Genomic DNA, 18759 nt, shown 5'->3' with positions numbered 1-18759 from the left:
GCACATCTATTTATAGTTGGGAAGCAAAACTTGGCGACAAGAAACCAGTCAATTATGTCGAGTGAGGGAAGATAATGACATATTTATGGCGATCTTTTTTTTCTTTTTCTTTACGCTTTATATATAATGTAAAAAGTAAATCATATTAAACATCTCTAGAAACCATGATATGATCGAGAAGGCTCATAAAATATGATAGATAAAGGTTATTTAGAGCTTCGATGCTATGACATGTTTCATAATTTCTAGTTTTTGCGTCTAGTTAAGCTTTAGTATAGGGTGGATGTTGTTTCTATTCAAAATTCACAATGATAACATCTATACCTCTTTTGTCAATTTCAATATCGAATATGCCGTCAAACGAAATTAAGAGGAAAACAGGTATTTTAACAAAATTACAAGCGTTTCCGATTCTTTAAGTATGTTTGTGGACAACGTATATTATATATAGCTCAGAAAACAAAAACGTTTGGTAGTGTTACTTTTGAATTTGCTTAAAAAGGGTAGTCACAGTATTTATTTGGATATTAATTAAAGCTTTAACAGAATATCGTTGTTGTAAGAGAGTACTAGAGCATCTTCAAGTTAATTTGCATCAAATCAAGAATAGACTTGTAATTTCAAGAAATCAGTTCCATAATGGAGCCGGTCCACAAACATAATTAAGTTTATAATCTTGGTATTAGTGAGAAAAAATAAGAAAAAAATCTATATAAATATATAACAAAATCGGTGAAGAAGAAGATTTTCTCCAAAATAAAAGAAAAAACTACAACTTATCTCCAAAATTTACAATCCCGTTATAAACATAGAAAAGCTCAATAACAACGAAGCAAATGATCCATAATTTTATTCTTGAAAGTTGAAAGCTTAGGTTGGATAATTATAACTTGTCTGTCAAACTTATTAGAACCTTCATGCAATCATCGAATCCTATTTACTTAATATTTTTTTTGTATTTATTGAAATTCTTTTATTTTTATGATTTAATTATGTGTGGATTTTACTCGCACATTTTAATCGATTTCACAAATGTAGTAAACAATACAACAAAACTATAAACTAAACTATATGCATATATACTTTACCAAAAAAAAAAACTATATGCATATATAAATATCAGTGATCTCTTGGTCAATACTCACATTATAATTAGTCAACAAATAAAATAAAAATCACGATTTCAACGGATACTGTTTTGTCATCTAGCATTTCTCTTGGATATATATATATATATATATATATATGTTTTACACTAGTAATATTCTTTATTTATAGTCAGTATTCAACTTTGCTAACGATACGTTGTATTGGTATAAATAGAAATACTTTACAAACAGTTAAAAGTCAATATCTTATCTAACTTCTTAAATCTACATTATACAATGAGATAATTAAAGTATATACTATCAATAATAAACCAGTATATAGGGTACTAAGAATTATTAAGCCAAAAAATTTCTAACGAACTATTAATTTTATTTTGTTATTCGTTTGTGTACTGAAAATATTTAGTGAAGTAAAATACTTTATTTGCCAAATAACTATTTAGTTTTGATGTATTCATTATTAAACTAATCACATGTTAAATGACAAAAAAAAAAAGAAGAGATAAGTATATACTCATTACAAGAAAGAAAAAAAAGAGATAAGACTTGATCAGCATATATCCTCGGACCAATATCAAGTTAACACTATGTATATATGTAATTTTTAATCGTTTATAGATAGTTGGTTCGAGTGACATCGGAAAACAAATGTGTGTTATTGAAAGTCTTTTGATCATTGGCTTGAAAAATAGAAATCGAATAGCTGAATTATTAAAAATAGATATGTATATATAATATATATAATTTGGTCAAAACCCATAAAAAGAGTTGAACGTTGAAATTAAGCCATTTCAAGCATCGAAAGCTTCAACTCTTATCTGTGGTTCCATGTGTAATGCCATGCTCTCTACATAACATACGGTGCCTACACGTGTCCAACAGTAGTCACAAAGTCCAACTCTTGGTCTTCAAACTCACCGTTCGAAATGATAATGTTAGCTTTCTATAGATTCCAAAAACAATCGCACAGTCCCAATTCAAACTCTTCCTTCTTTTGGAAATATCACTAGAACTGATCTAAACGAAGGAAAAAACAATTAGAAACAGGAAACATATAAACCGACCCGTATAGACGATGGAACTGAATTACTACTGCTTAGTCGACCAAATTCAACATTCGTCTGATAACGTAACCGAACCAAAAACCATTATCGAAGCACGAAGCTTGATCTTCCTCGTGTTGTTATTCACCAAATTAACTTTTCTAAACATAGATTGATGCAATTGAAATAAATTATGCACCAAAATCCACTAATATTTTGTTGTTAACTTTAACTATAAACGATTGGAAAAAGAACTTGACTGGAAAAGAAAACACAATCATCCTAACATTTCAATACGTTTGAGTCGGTCCATAATTTAGATGCGTGATTAAAATTACAAAATTAACGGGAACGTAACACTCCACTCGACATTATGATATGTCGTATGTTGACTCTGATCAGTCGGTGGTGCGCGATTTTCCGCAATCTTTCCAAGCCAAGTTGATCTATCCAATACACTTACGTAACATTATGACTTTAAATAATAGCAAAACTTACACGTGGCAAAAATTCATTGAGCAAGTTCATACCTGACGAAGATTGATTGAGTAATAATAGCTTTTCTGTTATAGTGATTGAATTATATTTAATTGAATGTTTATGCTTTAGAAAAGTCTGAGGATAAAGAAACTTGAAACCGATAAAGATTAGGGTTCGCAAAACACTTGATTGGTATCGCCACCAATGTTTGACAATACATAGTATATACCCACCGCAGGAAATTTAATAAGTTACGTACGTTAATCCTAATTATCGATCATTTTATATCTAGTTTAAATTATCCAATCGTAAACTTATGAAAGAAGAATCTTACAAATTAATATGTCTCATTTTCATAACGTGATAGAAAAATTAAAAGGTGAAGAGTAGAATTTGATTGTCACTTATAACTTTGTGATAATTATCATATTTTTAAAATATTGTGTAAAAATTTGTATATTACAATTACTAAAAGATATTTCTACTATCGGCATTTGAAATCGGAAATCAGGAAATAACTCAACTTTTGTTGATATTATAATATTAACAGTATATATAATTTTTATGAATGTTTATTTCTACAAACTATAGCTGCAAAACACTTGAGTGATATCTCCACCAATGTTTGACAATGAATAGTATATATCTACTACAAGAAATTTCATAAATTACGTACTTTAATATGAATTACCGCTTTATACGTAGGTTATATCATCCAATTGTAAACTTACAAAAGTAGAATCTGACAAATTGATGTCCCATTCCCATAAGGTGATAAAAGAATTAAAAGTTGAAAAGTAGAATATGATTGTTGTTTGTCACCCGAGAAAAAGTTTATAGTGACGGAATTATTAAATATCATATTTTATTTTGTGATAATTATCATATTTTTAAAATATTGTATAAAAATTTGTATATTACAATCACAAAAAAATAGTTCCGCTGATAGGATTTGAACCTGGAAATCAGGAAATAACTTATTTACTCATAATCATGCAACCAATATGCTATAGCAGAACTTTTGTTGATATTATAATATTAACAGTATATATGATTTTTATGAATGTTTATTTCTACAAACTATAGCTGCAAAACACTTAAGTGATATCTCTACCAATGTTTGACAATGAATAGTATATATCCACCGCAAAAAAATTAATAAATTACATACGTTAATCTGAATTTCCACTTTATATATAGTTTATATCATTCAATCGTAAACTTACAAAAGTAGAATCTCGCAAATTAATGTCCCACTCCCATAAGGTGATAAAAGAATTAATAATTGAAAAGGTTTACAGTGACGAAATTAATAAATGGCATATTTTATTTTGTGATAATTACCATATTTTAAAAATATTGTTTAAAAATTTATATATTTTAATCACAAAAAATATTTCCGCTACCGGGATTTGAACCCGGAAATCAGGAAATAATTCATTTACTGTTAAATTTGAGTCATAGCAACCAGTGCGCTACAACGGAACTTTTGTTGAAATTATAATATTAACAGTATATATGAATTTTTTGAATGTTTATTTCTACAAACTATGGCTGCTGTTCCACTTTCGGCAATTGGATTTAATCGAAGGTTTGCTTGGACTTTTGTTCTATCGAAGTTTAGGGAAGTTCTATATTTGATGATGGTTACTCAAACAAAATAAGCCCGAGTATCAGGGAAGATCATCATAGTACACAACCAACATATGATGAAGAATGTCAATGAAGTCAAAGGCTTTCTACGTAATTAGTAAGCACTGCACCATCATTCCAGTTGCGATTCCTACAAATATAGAAGCTAGATACCTCCAGGACATCCTCTCATTCCGCCAAAAAGAAGATACTTAAAACTTTGCTCTTTCTCACCTTCTTGCCAACTTGAGGACCTTAGAAACCTCTATGGCTTAAACTTGTCTGCATCTTCCCAAGAACTAGGATTTCTCATCACATCATAACGAGTGTTTGTCTTCTCCAGTTTATGTAGAAACCTTTGATCTCGTATATTTTTTGGAATTTCCTTACCTTTGATGCAATCTTTTCCCTTCTTTGACTACCGCCTGCAAGTAAGGGAGGTTCGGCAGATCAACTTCTTGAATCAACCTTTTACCGTATAAATCTAATACAATTGTATTGTATTAATTAGTTATTTACTCATGGACGACATAATTGCTAAATCATGATTGGAACAACAAATAAAAGGCATAATCAAATTGGGGTAGGATTCAATATGAGCAGAGGGAAGCCCAATCGCGTTGGTCCTTCGTAACATTTTTTTTTTCTTCTAGTAACTGAGAAATTTGAACTACAGATTTTCGAACGCATACTCATTTTCAGAAGAAGTTGGACAACAACGACCGAAAGATCTACCTACACTTGATCCATCACAAGATTTTTATTTATTTTGCATTATATTTAAACTTCTTAGAGGTTTGATATGATGATGCATCTCAATACATTTCATCGAGAAAGGGTATTGTACTATTGTTATGTGGGTGTGCCACAGGAGCTAAAGCATATGGTCCACAAATATATTTTTCAGTTTTCCTTCAGATCGAGGGTCCAAAATTTTCAGTATTTTAAAAGAATAGTAAATTAAAAGCCACATAGCAGGTTTTAAAGTAAAGATGGACTATCTAAAATTACTTTTAATTATTTCTTAAAAATTAAATTGTGCGCGTGCGTAAAGATACGCGTCATCTTTCATCAACCGGGACACACTATAAAATAAATACATGCTCTTAAAGCTCACACATCTTTCACAGATCACAACAAAATATACATAACAAGCTACTTCAACCAAAAAAGTGCAAATCTAGCAAAAGAAAAACATGGCAAGCTACAAGTTTCTTGTTGTCTTGGTTTTGTTCGCTACCTGCTTATCTCTTGCTAATTCAGACCCGTTTAGAACCACACCCTCGGAACAAAGTAAGCATATATCTTATTCATCTTTATACCCTTTCGTGATATCTATATAGATATCACGAGGATCGTCGTGGTTTTTGTATGTAAGCAATATACGTTAACATGGTTTAATTACATGCATATATGATCCCTCTCTCATATATTACATATATTAACAGCTGAAACGGTAGTGAATCTCAATGATGAAACGGATGCAAAAGAACCTCAGCAATATGGTGGAGGATACAACTCAGGTAGGTGCAGGTACGGTTGCTGCTATCGGGGAAGCTACGGCTGCATCCGCTGCTGTGGTTACCCCAATGAGGAAACTAACAGTGTGGAGACCTCCAAACGCGGGCGTGGCGGCTGCAAATACGGTTGCTGCGGCAGCTATGCTTATGGACAGTGCAGCGCATGTTGCAGCCGCACCCAAGTCGCAGAAAAATCTACCGAGCAGGAAGCTTCTCCATGAAAAGGGAGCTAAACACCATGGATATGTTACCGTATAACGTATGGCCACATTAAGCACTTGTTTTAATACAATAAAATGGTACTATGAACGTATCTTAGATGGTACGTGGAAATAAAGTAAGTGGCCTTTTGTATATGTTTGTGTGTATGCGCAGTTCTATATATATATATATATGTTTAAGCTTGAAAAATACTTAAATTTATGACGTTTGAATTACTATTGTGATGCATATTCGTATGGATAATCCGATGTTTTAGATCGAGTTATCATACTATAACAAGATCACTATACCACACTTGCTTACTTTGATGACTTACTCAAGTACGATTCACATGACCTTACTTGGGAGATTTTAAATTTGTATCTGATCGATCGATCAATAATTCACTTAGTCATGCAGATAAAGTTTGTTGTATGTAATCGATTATGTTTTTCAACAACAAAAAGAGAGGATAGTCCTACTCAACCAAGAAAAACAAGAGAAATTAGTGAGCCGTCACAATTATGAATATCAGACAGGCTCACTGGGCCATTGCATCTTCATATCTAATATATTATCTGATGGATTCTACTAATTCATGGCATATTGTTATAACTAAATTTATTAATGTCATGCTCATCGAATCACATCACCACCAAAATTATAGACCAATATACTTGTAACGAGAATATATCTAAGCGTTTAATATTCCTATAGAAAACTTTTGTATACTGCAGATCATGTTTATACGGGGTTTTTTCTTATTACAAAAACCATGTTTATACAGTCTATAAGGGGAACTAATCATATTATAAATTCGCCTAGCCAAAAAAAAAAACGTACGTGTTCCCTTTTTCATATATCAAAAATAATAACAAATGTCATGTTTTAGAGAAAGTTGGATCAAATCTTAAATTTAAGCGGGGTAAAAAATAATTCACGAACTTGATCCAGACTCAAAAACATAAAGTAGAACTTAAATTGTTGATTAAAAAAAAAAACAGCTAGTAACAGCAGAAGTATATATCCGGTTTCATTTAACATAAGTTCGGAAATATCGAATATTAGATGTGTACTTATCAACGACGTTAGGTCGTTTTAAAGAATTAGTGCAATGACACTCAAAATTCTCCACAATGGGTCCAATTATGTTCTCTTATCATCAGACTTTTCTAATCTTCTTTGATATCATCATGATGTCTTATATCACATATAAAGAATATCTTCTCTTTATCAGATTCGTATTTTCGAAACTAATGAAAAGTACTATATTTTATTTTAAAAGAAAAATAAATACTCAATTTGAAATCTAAATCTTTTTAAAATTTTCAAAATCATCAACAAACAAGTTTTGTTGGTGCCGAAGCTTCATACATTAATAAAATATCCAAAATTTGTTTTTAACTCTTGTCTTGTGTGTACTGTACTCGATCTAAAAACAAGTAGAAAACCGTAATGCATTAACATCTAAAGACATAGTACGTCTAAGGTCCTTATTAAAGGACAACATCCAAAGAAACACTATATCCCAAAACCTGATTTTGTTCGTCCTTCCATACGAAAGTAACCGAAAAAAAAGTCCATGAAACAAACCAAAACCAGAAATACTATTTTACAAATTTTGTGGAACTGAACATGCATTTCCCTTGTTCGGTTCTTTGTTAACAATCAAATAATCCATAATATCGCCTTCGCCTAAAACCCTACACCCACTTAATCGATCGTGTGGCCCATGTTTGTCAAACATGTAGGTCCGTTTGTTAATTTCTAAGCCACGTATTTCGAAAGAGGTTCCCTCTAGAATTGACCGTTTCATCATTCGTATCCTTATATTACTTTGCATGGCACATAATTGTTCAGGCGGCCCCAGTGTCTTACTTTTTTTCTTCCTATGAAATGAGAATGATTAACTTTATCAAAATGAAGCGTAACCCCGTTTTCCCACATAAGTTGATAATAATAACAATAGATCTGTCGCGATGTGAAATATACAAAATAAAGACGGAGAAATCATTGTATGAATCCATTCCTTTTATTGGCTAATTTGATGTTTAAAAAAGATTAATACTCCAGATATCATCAATCAGACAAGTAGAAGTTTTGTATCAAGAATGAATGCATGCAAAAACACCGTTCCCTACCAGTCTACCACATGTATGATTCATTATAGTATAGAATTAATTAGATAAAAGGATTTGGATTGAAAGAAAGATAAAAGCTACTATTACTTAAATTGGTCAAGAGAACCTTTAATCTGGATCTCAACTTTGATAACCAAAGTTCAAACCCTATCCCATCTTTCGTATAGTAATAATCATGTACATATCTATCTTACTCATTTGATGTGGGATAGATAGAGACACTAAACATGATTTTAATAGCCACTAATAATCTGCCACATCACCAGTTCCTCTCTGATTAGCGGATAGGGTAGAAAGACTCGAAGCGGATAATAATGATATTGAAGGGTATAGTTGTAATTTCGCGCTTCCTTATGGGTAAAATGACGAGTGCGTGAAAAAGATTCTCTCAGCACACGCTGACGCTTCTTCTTCTTCTTTTTCTTCTTCTCCCTTTTATAATCTCGAGACGACAACGGAACAGAACACGGGGAGAAAGAGAGAGAGAGCTATGGCGTTACGAATAAGGAAGGCGACGGCGCTTCTTTTTTCCGGTGGGATTACTCAGGGAACGGATCGGATCGCGAGAACGGGAGCATTGCTCAGCCGTCGGATCTCCTCTGCTTCATCATCATCATCTTCAGCTGTTGTGGCAGAGGATGACGAATCTGGTGGGGTTTACGGATTGGGAAGTGTTTTGAAGGAGTATGAAGATTATAGGAGATCTCTGTACGGTGATATCACGCACAAGGCTTTGCTTGTTGATGCTGTTGGTACTCTCCTTGTTCCTGCTCAACCTACTGCTCAGGTCTCTCTAAAGATGTTCTTTCTGATTCAATGGGGAATTGCTTTTAGTATAATATGGATTATTTTTTGGAATTGATGTTTTGGTTCTGAGTACGGTTTGATCAAATGTGATATGCTTACTATGATCTCTGCTTGTTCCTAGAAGATTATAATTGAAATTTTTAATTTTGTGGATTCTGAGCTGTGTTGGTGATTTTGACTTTGTAGATATACAAGAATATTGGGGAGAGGTATGGAGTTGAGTACTCGGAGGCTGAGATACTTACTAGATACAGAAGAGCTTATCAGAAGCCATGGGGTGGATCTCATCTTAGGTATCATATTCTCTTCATCTGAGGCATTTTATTTGTTTGGAATGAACTTTTTTTTTAACATAGTTGATCATGATTACGACTCTAGTGATGCATGTCTGTGCAAAAGATCAGGCTTGAAGCTGACACTTGGGGAAAATACATTTGTTGTGGTGTTCTTGATTATGATGAATTCTTTGTTGTTTGCAGATATGTAAATGATGCGAGACCTTTCTGGCAGTATATAGTGACTGAATCAACAGGCTGTTCGGATTCTCACTACTTTGAAGAGCTTTACAGCTATTTTACTACAGAACAGGTTTGATCTCCGCTTTTGACTTCTCCATATGCTTGAGGAAACTCGTTAAAGTTTGTAACTTTCTCTTATTAATTATTTATTCCATTTGGTTTTCACAGGCGTGGAAGTTATGTGATCCAGATGCAGAGAAAGTGTTCAAGGCTATTAAAGAAGCGGGTGTAAAAGTTTCCATTGTGTCCAACTTCGATACTCGGTTAAGACCTCTCCTAAGAGCACTGAGATGTGAAGACTGGTTTGATGCTGTAGCTGTTTCAGCAGAAGTAATAGCACTTCTTTCTTTGTATCTTTTCGTAGATGAGCTGAAATGTTTTCGGAGTGAGTGTTTATATATATACAGTACTAAAGGTTTTTGTGTTTGATTGTTTTGTCAGGTTGAAGCGGAGAAACCAAACCCAACTATCTTCTTGAAAGCTTGTGAGTTATTAGGAGTGAAACCTGAGGATGCGGTTCATGTAGGTGACGACCGTAGGAATGATGTATGGGGAGCTAGAGACGCGGGCTGTGATGCTTGGCTATGGGGAAGTGAAGTTACTTCCTTTAAACAGGTAACAAATCTCTCAAGAGTTAATATAAATTATTGAGAACTGAAAATGAATTGTGCATCTTTTTGGTTCTGCAGGTTGCTCAACGGATAGGAGTGAAGGTCTGAAGCAACGCATATAAGAGAATTGGTTCAGACATGTTCAGGCTTCAGTTTTAGCTTTTGCTTTTTCTTGAGCAGTTTTGTACATTTGATTTCTCTTTCGTATTATAATTTGTGTGTATATGTTTCTGTTTATGTAAAAAACCAGAAAATAATGTACCCCTATGATCAATAAAGCTTCATGATCATTCTTGATCTGAACAGATGTCTTACACTGTTTTTGACATTTGCTTAGATTTTTACTAACTTGAACCTAGACAATGTGTATTGTATGAATAAAATACCAGAAGTTGCTACCTGTAAGTTGACAAAAAATAGTGAATGCTACTCACTCCAATTATTAACATGATGCTCCGAATTGTTGACAAATCCTTCACATTCTAGAGATACATATAGTATTGTGCTACATTCGAAAGTTAAGACATGTATGACGTAATTGTAACCTATTAGTTTACTTTTGGTGTCGTCAGAGAAGCCCATTTAGATCTTTGGATTTAAATGGGCCTAACTAGAAAAGTGAGGAAACATTCTCAGGTATCGCCATCTTCTCTTTTATTCGTCGAAATAGAATCTAAGGCTTTTGACCTGACCGAGATGACCGGAGTTGACCTGACACTAGAAAATGGCTTTGGCCGTATGATCGTAAACACTCGTAATAAATAATAATATACATATAAATAAACAATAGCCACTATACCATATAAGATCTAGTTGATAAATAATGATTGTTAAAGATAGAGATAGATAGATAGATCATAGATAGAGATAAGACGCAACGCAATTGTAAATATGATTACTGTGAGTAACTCTATTCCACGTGATCTGCACGTGCCTCTCAATAGTCGACGGCCACCAAACCCGTGAATCCACGTGTATCAGCAGCGTCTCTATCTTTTTCTTCCAGCTGCATCATATATAATGCCTTAATTTTCTTTGTTTTTAGTTTAAATGTTGTTATATTACTAACATATGTTTGGAAAAATTGAGGATACACAACTCTGTATCTCTTTATAAAACACATGTACGTTCCTATTGACATGTTATGTTGTTAACTAAATAATTTTGGTTATTAAATCGAATTTATAACACAAAAAAGGTATTTAGATTTGTTGGTTTATAACTCATTATATTAGTTCACATTTTCACGTAATCATACGATGACAACCCTAATATAAATAATTATGATATTTTTTTTTATCAATAAGAACATTAAGATTCTGATAAAAATAAAAATGAAGATTGTAATATTATCTCTATGTATAAAGTATAAAATGCATGAATCCGTAGGTCAACAGGTGATTCTTCGAAGTTCGAACATGCTCCTGCTTGAGGAAAAAGTGCTCAATCACGTGTCAACGCACGTCCACTCGGGACCCCCATGTATTTTAATTTGTAACACACGTAATGACGTAAACAACACAGAGTTATTTCTTTATTTCTATTTTTCTTGTATCCGTGTGTGTATAATATATAAATTGAGACATAAATAATCCAACTAACTCACCAGCATAATCCCACCCGAAACAGCTTCTAGAGAGAGAGACAAAAAAAACAGTCTTTTAACTCAAAATGTGTGCACTTGTCCCTCCATTATATCCCAATTACTTCGGCTGGCCTTACGGAGATCATAGTTTCTATGAAATCGACGACGTAACCAACACGTTTCTTGATTTTCCATTGCCGGACTTGACGGTAGCTCATGAGAATGTATCGTCGGAGAAAAGTAGAATATTACTAGACAATCCCGTGGTGATGAGGAAGCTTAATCACAACGCGAGCGAGCGTGATCGTCGCAAGAAGATCAACACAATGTTCTCATCTCTTCGTTCTTGTCTTCCGCCCAACAATCAATCGGTATATAACCACTAATTCATACTATTATTTATGTACTTCTAAACTTAAGAAAAAAAAAAGTCGTTTATTTTCATCTACAAATTTACTAAAACTAAACCATCAATAGAATTATATATATATCAAATGTTTTATTGCAAATTCTAAAACCTTCTTATCCTTGTTCTTTTGCTATTGTGATCTTGATAAGACTAGTAATATGTTATGTTTCTTCAAAGCAAACGAACCAAAATATTATAAAATCGGCCTATATAATAATACAAGAAAATTAACTGAAGGATGTACATGTACTTTTGTGTGCATCTCTTGCAGAAGCAGTTAAGTGTTTCGGCAACAGTTTCGCAGGCATTGAAGTACATACCAGAGCTGCAAGAGCAAGTTAAAAAGCTCATAAAGAAGAAAGAAGAGTTGTCGTTTCAAATCTCGGGTCCAAGAGATCTCGTTTACACCGAGAAAAACGGTAAGCCAGAGAAAGGGGTCACAAGTTATGCATCAACAGTTTCTGCGACTAGGCTCGGTGAGACCGAAGTGATGGTCCAAATTTCATCGTTACAGACTTGCAATTGTTCGTTTGTGAATGTGCTGAATGGTGTAGAAGAATATGGGTTGGTTCTTGTGGATGCTTCTTCTTCAAGGTCTCAAGGAGAGCGGCTCTTTTATACTTTGCATCTTTGGATGGATAATTGCAAACTGAATTCCGAAGAGATAAGTGATAGGCTGTTGTACTTGTACGAGAAATGTGGAAATTCATGTAAATCAATGATCAATAATTAATGATGTCATTTGTTCGTTTCTTGTCTTCCTTTAAAACTTTAACTTCTTTAGAAATACTATATTATATGAACTTCTGCCTAACCCACATTCAGACTCAGAGGCGAAAGTTTTGGTGCGATTGGGAAGGATAAGATTAGGTGAATGATCGATTTTGGGCCATAATTGGATAAATAATTTTGGCCCAGTTTGCTTTAGATTAATCCCGTATTTTTGTTTTCTAATGTATCTTAATTCTTTACCCTTTTTTTTTTTTTTTCCTTTTGTAAATTGTAAACCTAATTAATATTGAAAAAGGGAATATAATAACTACTTTTCTGGGTCGACTGCATCAACGGAGCTGTAAAGCCTACCAAGTTGAGAACGAGCAGACCAAATGAAAAAGGAAACTACTTAAAATAGTGATTGATACTTGTGGGTCCCAAATTTCTCTCTCGAAAGCAAAAAATCTAAAGCAAATCTCAATTCACTTCAACGACTATGCCGCTGTCGTGTAGTCGTCACTGACTGATTCCGGTAATTTCTTCTCCGGTGAACTATCTAGTCTCTCCTCTTTGACTTGATGGATTATGTTGCCAGTGATTCTCGTCAGAGCTCCGTCGCTTTGAATTCTCCTCTCACGACGGAAGATGTAACTCAAACCTTGCATCACTCTTCTCCGCCTCTGACAGCTCCTGTCTCTACTCCTTTTGTTCCCACTATTGGAGCATGGGCAAAACCACCTAAGATCATCTCAGAAGCTGTGTCTTACCGTCACGAAACTCTAATTCCAATAGAAAGAGGCAAATCTGATCCGGCTTTAGACATCCTTCCTCCAGCGATTAAAGAGGATGGACAACTACGATTTCCATGGGCAGCAAAGATGGACCCTTCCATCCGAAATCTCCATCGAACAACAACACCAACTTACATGGAAGATGGCACCCCCAAGGTACACATCCCAAATCATGTCTTGTTGAGAGGGCTTGAGAATCAACAAGAATATGTGATAGGTCAGTTTAATCGTTGTCTTACACCATCTGGAAGTTTCATCAATGCAGTGGCTAATAGAATTTGGGGGAAAAAGTGTAAAAAATTTTCACGAAAACTTGGGGAATCCTCTTATTTGTTTCATATTCCGGATGCACCAACTAGAGCATGGGTTTTACAGCGTGGTGTATGGCACATTGATGATTGCATCATGTTCGTTGCTCCATGGACTTCTGCTGATACATTAGCTCTGCCAGAGATCACATCTGTGCCGGTCTGGGTTACGCTAAAAAAAATCCCTAGTCGTCTTTACTCGCACTGGGGAATCAGTTCGATAGCTTCAGGTTTAGTTGAACCTATGGCTACCGATAAACCAAGGTTGGATCCGTCTCTAATGGGAGTGGCTAAGCTCATGGTTGAAGTTGAGCTAGAAAAAGGATTTCCAGATAGAGTTGTTGTCGAAGACAAAAGAGGCAATGTCTCTATAGTGGATGTGGAGTATTCTTGGCTTCCATCAAAATGTAGTAAATGTGGGTTTGTAGGCCACAAAGAAACTAGATGTCTTCTCCTCTCTCAAGCAGCTGCTGCAGTGCTAGGTGCAGGTTCTGTTTCTGCCTACACTTATGTCTCTCCTACTCGTTCAGTTGAAGCTGCACTTGGTGAGACTATAGTCCGCACACCCTCACCAGCCTTTGTGGCTGGGCATACTACTACTACAGTTGAAGCTACTACCATCACCACTGCCTTATGAAATCCCATTCCCATCAACACCGAAGTTGTATTGTCATCTTCTCCAATGGTATCTGTCTCATTTTCAAAACCTTGTTCAAGTTCCTTGCAAAATGAGTTTGTGCAGGAAAATATCGTANCCCAAATCATGTCTTGTTGAGAGGGCTTGAGAATCAACAAGAATATGTGATAGGTCAGTTTAATCGTTGTCTTACACCATCTGGAAGTTTCATCAATGCAGTGGCTAATAGAATTTGGGGGAAAAAGTGTAAAAAATTTTCACGAAAACTTGGGGAATCCTCTTATTTGTTTCATATTCCGGATGCACCAACTAGAGCATGGGTTTTACAGCGTGGTGTATGGCACATTGATGATTGCATCATGTTCGTTGCTCCATGGACTTCTGCTGATACATTAGCTCTGCCAGAGATCACATCTGTGCCGGTCTGGGTTACGCTAAAAAAAATCCCTAGTCGTCTTTACTCGCACTGGGGAATCAGTTCGATAGCTTCAGGTTTAGTTGAACCTATGGCTACCGATAAACCAAGGTTGGATCCGTCTCTAATGGGAGTGGCTAAGCTCATGGTTGAAGTTGAGCTAGAAAAAGGATTTCCAGATAGAGTTGTTGTCGAAGACAAAAGAGGCAATGTCTCTATAGTGGATGTGGAGTATTCTTGGCTTCCATCAAAATGTAGTAAATGTGGGTTTGTAGGCCACAAAGAAACTAGATGTCTTCTCCTCTCTCAAGCAGCTGCTGCAGTGCTAGGTGCAGGTTCTGTTTCTGCCTGCACTTATGTCTCCCCTACTCACTCAGTTGAAGCTGCACTTGGTGAGACTACAGTCCGCACACCCTCACCAGCCTTTGTGGCTGGGCATACTACTACTACAGTTGAAGCTACTACCATCACCACTGCCTTATGCAACCCCATTCCCATCAACACTGAAGTTGTATTGTCATCTTCTCAAATGGTATCTGTCCCATTTTCAACACCTTGTTCAAGTTCCTTGCAAAATGAGTTTGTGCAGGAAAATATTGTAGGAAGTAATCAACTTGCTGACTTCGATGTTGGAGATTATGGTTATGAGATGGGTGATGAATCCTCTTAACGTACCCGGGGAGGAAGGACAATCAAACCTACCCAGAAACTCCAAGATCAATAGATTACGGTCAGAGGACGAGGCAAGCATGGTCGTGGTGGTCGTGGCAGTCGAAGATGATCGATCCAGAAAATAGCTAGAGGATTAACTTTCGAGTTCCCACTAGTTTTATCTTTCTCCTTTTAAAATATGCTTTATTGTATAATTTCCCATTGCTTTATTTTCAAAAACTATATGATCTACAAATCATATCCCTGTATTATTTTTTATGCATTTTAATTGAAAGCCTTTTAACAAAAAAAACTACTTAAAATAGAAAAATGTTGAAAAACAACCAAATGGTCAAATAATAATACCAAAGAAATGCCAAATCCACGGGAAAGCATATCAACCAGTGCTGTTAGGTGCAATGCATCCCCCAATTTCAAAAATTGTATGATGAATGAAAATTGAATTTTTTTTTTTTTTTTGATGGCACCACCAACTTGCTTTACTATCTCATTAAATTCGGCAAATGCTCTATTTATTTTCATTAATATTATCATTTTATATTGTTACACCAAATATTTTAAACCATTAAACCATTAAATTTGTGGTTTGTAGTGCGATACATAATTTTTTTGCAGGGAATTAAAACTGGCTAGTTGTAAAATTATATTAAAATTTATCAGTTAATTAAATTGAGTTATAGCTTTTATTCCCTTTATTTATTTGTTTTCTGTTCATTATCTTTCGAATCAATTGTTCCTGCTACCTTTTTTTTTATTTTGAACAAAGTTTCTGCTACCTAATTAATGAGAATTTCTTCTATTTTCCAACATAATTCAATTATTTTAGTTAATAGTATGAATTTTTAGTTGTTATTTTGATTTTAAATATTACTGTTTTATTTTTTGTAAGTTTGTGATTTTCTCAAGAAGAAGAATTTAGACAAAAGGACCTCCTTCCTTGGGAACTCCAAAGACAATGTACAGAAAAGTACATCAGCCTCCGGTCTCCGTCAACATACCTATAAACATCTAAATAGCTTTGGGATGTTCATGCATCTACCTTTTTTCCTCGTTGCTTGCAGTAAAATATTTCTTAAGCTTTTATTCTTCCAGAAGTTTCAGTACAACTAATGATAATCATGTACCTAGATTAAACTTGAACATTTTACAATTTACTTGTTACAATGGAGTCTAACGAAAGCAATAGATTTTTATCAGCTTCTAAATTCACATAATGGATTACATTGTAGATTCTAAAAAGGAAAAACTTACTTATATATTTAAAATATTGGAACGTAAAATTATTAAAACTAATGAGGATGGTAAAATATGAATAGAAGAAGAAAAAAGAGAGGCCAAAACAGTAATCATTGTAGACAGAAGGAGTAACAATTATGGTTGAAGCAACCAAACACGAAAGAGAGTAAAAACAAGGCAGGAGTGTGAAATTAGATGATTATTTGAATCAAGACATATAGACATAAATCACAGCTGTGGCCTGAAACCGGCACTTTGGAATTACCCTTTTCTGCACATTTCTTGACATGCATTTATATATCCTTCCTTCTAAATTCTAATCCAAATCCTAACTCCCAATCCCTTTATTAATTAGTCTAACTTTTCTCAAGTGGGTTTTATTATTTCTTTATTTTATTGTAACTTGGGGTCTTTTACTTACTTTGGACAGGGTCAATAATAGGGTGTACATACAATCATCGACAAAAGTAAAAAAAGTAATACTACTATTACCACTAATCAAAAACATTAACAATTATTATATTTTTTTGTCAACATAATCATAAATACCTAAACCAATAAATACACATTTCACAAAATAAAAATATATTACTCCCTCCGTTTCAAAATATAAGATGTTTTAGTAAAAACACGCATATTAAAAAAAATTACTTTTTAAAAGTTTATCCAATCATAAACAAGTCTGCTTAATATAAAATATAAATATAATCTAAAAGTTGAATAGAAAGTTGGAAACATCCTATATTATAACAAAAATACTTCTCTAAACTTCCTATATTATGAAACGGACGGAGTACTACTTAGTAGTAAAAAAATCAATCAGGAAAAGTGTTGAAAATATACATATTTTGGATTTTTATTAAATTTTGTATTTACATCATTTAGCTATGAAAATTTTGAAATCTTGTTGGGGTGTCAAAATATATAAGATATAAATACATGTCTACATAGACATTTCAACTTTCCCAATTGCCACTATATATCAGACACAAAAAGCAGAGAAGGATCTAATAAGACATTTCTATAAAAAAAATAGTTGGTAAACTAATGGAAAATGAGGGTTCATGATCAACGGCTGAGATTTGATGTCACACCCAAACCAATGGGTTTGACCGGAAGTTCTTTGATCACAGCAAGATCCGTCGCAGTTCTTCTCTTTATCTCTCTCTTTCTTCTGATTCTTCCGCCGTTCCTTCCGCCGCTTCCACCGCCCCCGGCGACACTCCTCCTCCTTCCTCTCCTTCTCATGGTTCTCCTTGTTTTCTTGGCTTTTTCTCCTTCTAATGAGCCTAGCCTTGCCGTGGATTCACTCGACCCCTGACGTCCGCGACTTGCGCACCGTATGTACATACATATATATATATGCATTACACCAAATACCTACAAGTGTGTTGATATGTGTATGTGTATTAATGGCTTTTAGTTTCGTGCAAGTTAGATCATGCGATAGATCTCCGAGTAAATTTAGCGTTTAATTACTTTCTTTGAGCAATTAATTTTCTTTTTCTTTTTTATTCGTTTCTTTCTTTTCTTATTTTGTAGAAGAATTCTTTCCTTTTTTTAATCAGTCACATTATGAATTAAAGAAGAATATTTTAAAAATTAAGTCGAAGCTTTCTTGTTATATACTGTATGTTTTTTTTTTGGACAAAGTACGTATGAGTACTTGTAGTATATGTTTATCTCTATTTCCTTTTTTTTTTCCTTTCACTTTCTCTTTATTTCTAATTTCTTGCAATCCGAACTCTTTTTCGGGAACTTAAATACTGACATCATTTTATCAAGTAATAAATAACTAATAAGAGTATGTAATCCGATGTTACTGAATTGAACCAAATTTGGTTTTAGTTCGGATCCAAACTGTTTAGCAAATAAAGCAAAAAAAAAAAAAATCTTCATCTAATCTTGGAAGTTATATACGATGACGATA

At 34.0% G+C, this 18759-nt stretch overlaps 4 protein-coding genes across 4 annotated transcripts; all 4 read left to right on the top strand.

Annotated features, from left to right (window-relative positions):
* Positions 5382-6140, top strand: LOC104793036 (CYC02 protein-like). The gene is made up of 2 exons (XM_010519311.2): positions 5382-5557; positions 5713-6140. The coding sequence occupies exons 1-2, from the start codon at positions 5461-5463 to the stop codon at positions 6003-6005; spliced, it is 390 nt and encodes a 129-aa protein (XP_010517613.1). The 5' UTR covers positions 5382-5460; the 3' UTR covers positions 6006-6140.
* On the top strand, positions 8516-10376 carry LOC104793035 (haloacid dehalogenase-like hydrolase domain-containing protein 3). Its single transcript, XM_010519310.1, has 6 exons — positions 8516-8913; positions 9120-9226; positions 9413-9521; positions 9620-9781; positions 9893-10066; positions 10141-10376. Exons 1-6 carry the CDS (start codon positions 8617-8619, stop codon positions 10168-10170), a joined length of 879 nt encoding a protein of 292 aa, XP_010517612.1. The 5' UTR covers positions 8516-8616; the 3' UTR covers positions 10171-10376.
* LOC104699378 (transcription factor bHLH100-like) lies at positions 11646-12789 on the top strand. The gene is made up of 2 exons (XM_010414691.2): positions 11646-12018; positions 12328-12789. The coding sequence occupies exons 1-2, from the start codon at positions 11734-11736 to the stop codon at positions 12787-12789; spliced, it is 747 nt and encodes a 248-aa protein (XP_010412993.1). The 5' UTR covers positions 11646-11733.
* On the top strand, positions 17728-18455 carry LOC109133398 (protein ORGAN SIZE RELATED 1). Its single transcript, XM_019246481.1, has one exon. The coding sequence runs from the start codon at positions 17884-17886 to the stop codon at positions 18148-18150; it is 267 nt and encodes an 88-aa protein (XP_019102026.1). The 5' UTR covers positions 17728-17883; the 3' UTR covers positions 18151-18455.

The sequence above is a fragment of the Camelina sativa genome, chromosome 6 (assembly GCF_000633955.1).
Source record: "Camelina sativa cultivar DH55 chromosome 6, Cs, whole genome shotgun sequence".
Classification (NCBI taxonomy): Eukaryota; Viridiplantae; Streptophyta; class Magnoliopsida; order Brassicales; family Brassicaceae; genus Camelina; species Camelina sativa.
This window is presented reverse-complemented; position numbering and strand designations above follow the sequence as displayed.

Bases quoted from the DNA above. Each gene is read 5' to 3' on its own strand.
- LOC104793036 (XM_010519311.2), top strand. From the start codon at position 5,461: ATGGCAAGCTACAAGTTTCTTGTTGTCTTGGTTTTGTTCGCTACCTGC. The intron at 5,558-5,712 runs GTAAGCATATAT...ATATATTAACAG, and splicing joins AACCACACCCTCGGAACAAA to CTGAAACGGTAGTGAATCTC.
- LOC104793035 (XM_010519310.1), top strand. From the start codon at position 8,617: ATGGCGTTACGAATAAGGAAGGCGACGGCGCTTCTTTTTTCCGGTGGG. The intron at 9,227-9,412 runs GTATCATATTCT...TGTTGTTTGCAG, and splicing joins TGGGGTGGATCTCATCTTAG to ATATGTAAATGATGCGAGAC. The intron at 9,522-9,619 runs GTTTGATCTCCG...TGGTTTTCACAG, and splicing joins GCTATTTTACTACAGAACAG to GCGTGGAAGTTATGTGATCC.
- LOC104699378 (XM_010414691.2), top strand. From the start codon at position 11,734: ATGTGTGCACTTGTCCCTCCATTATATCCCAATTACTTCGGCTGGCCT. The intron at 12,019-12,327 runs GTATATAACCAC...CATCTCTTGCAG, and splicing joins TTCCGCCCAACAATCAATCG to AAGCAGTTAAGTGTTTCGGC.
- LOC109133398 (XM_019246481.1), top strand. From the start codon at position 17,884: ATGAGGGTTCATGATCAACGGCTGAGATTTGATGTCACACCCAAACCA.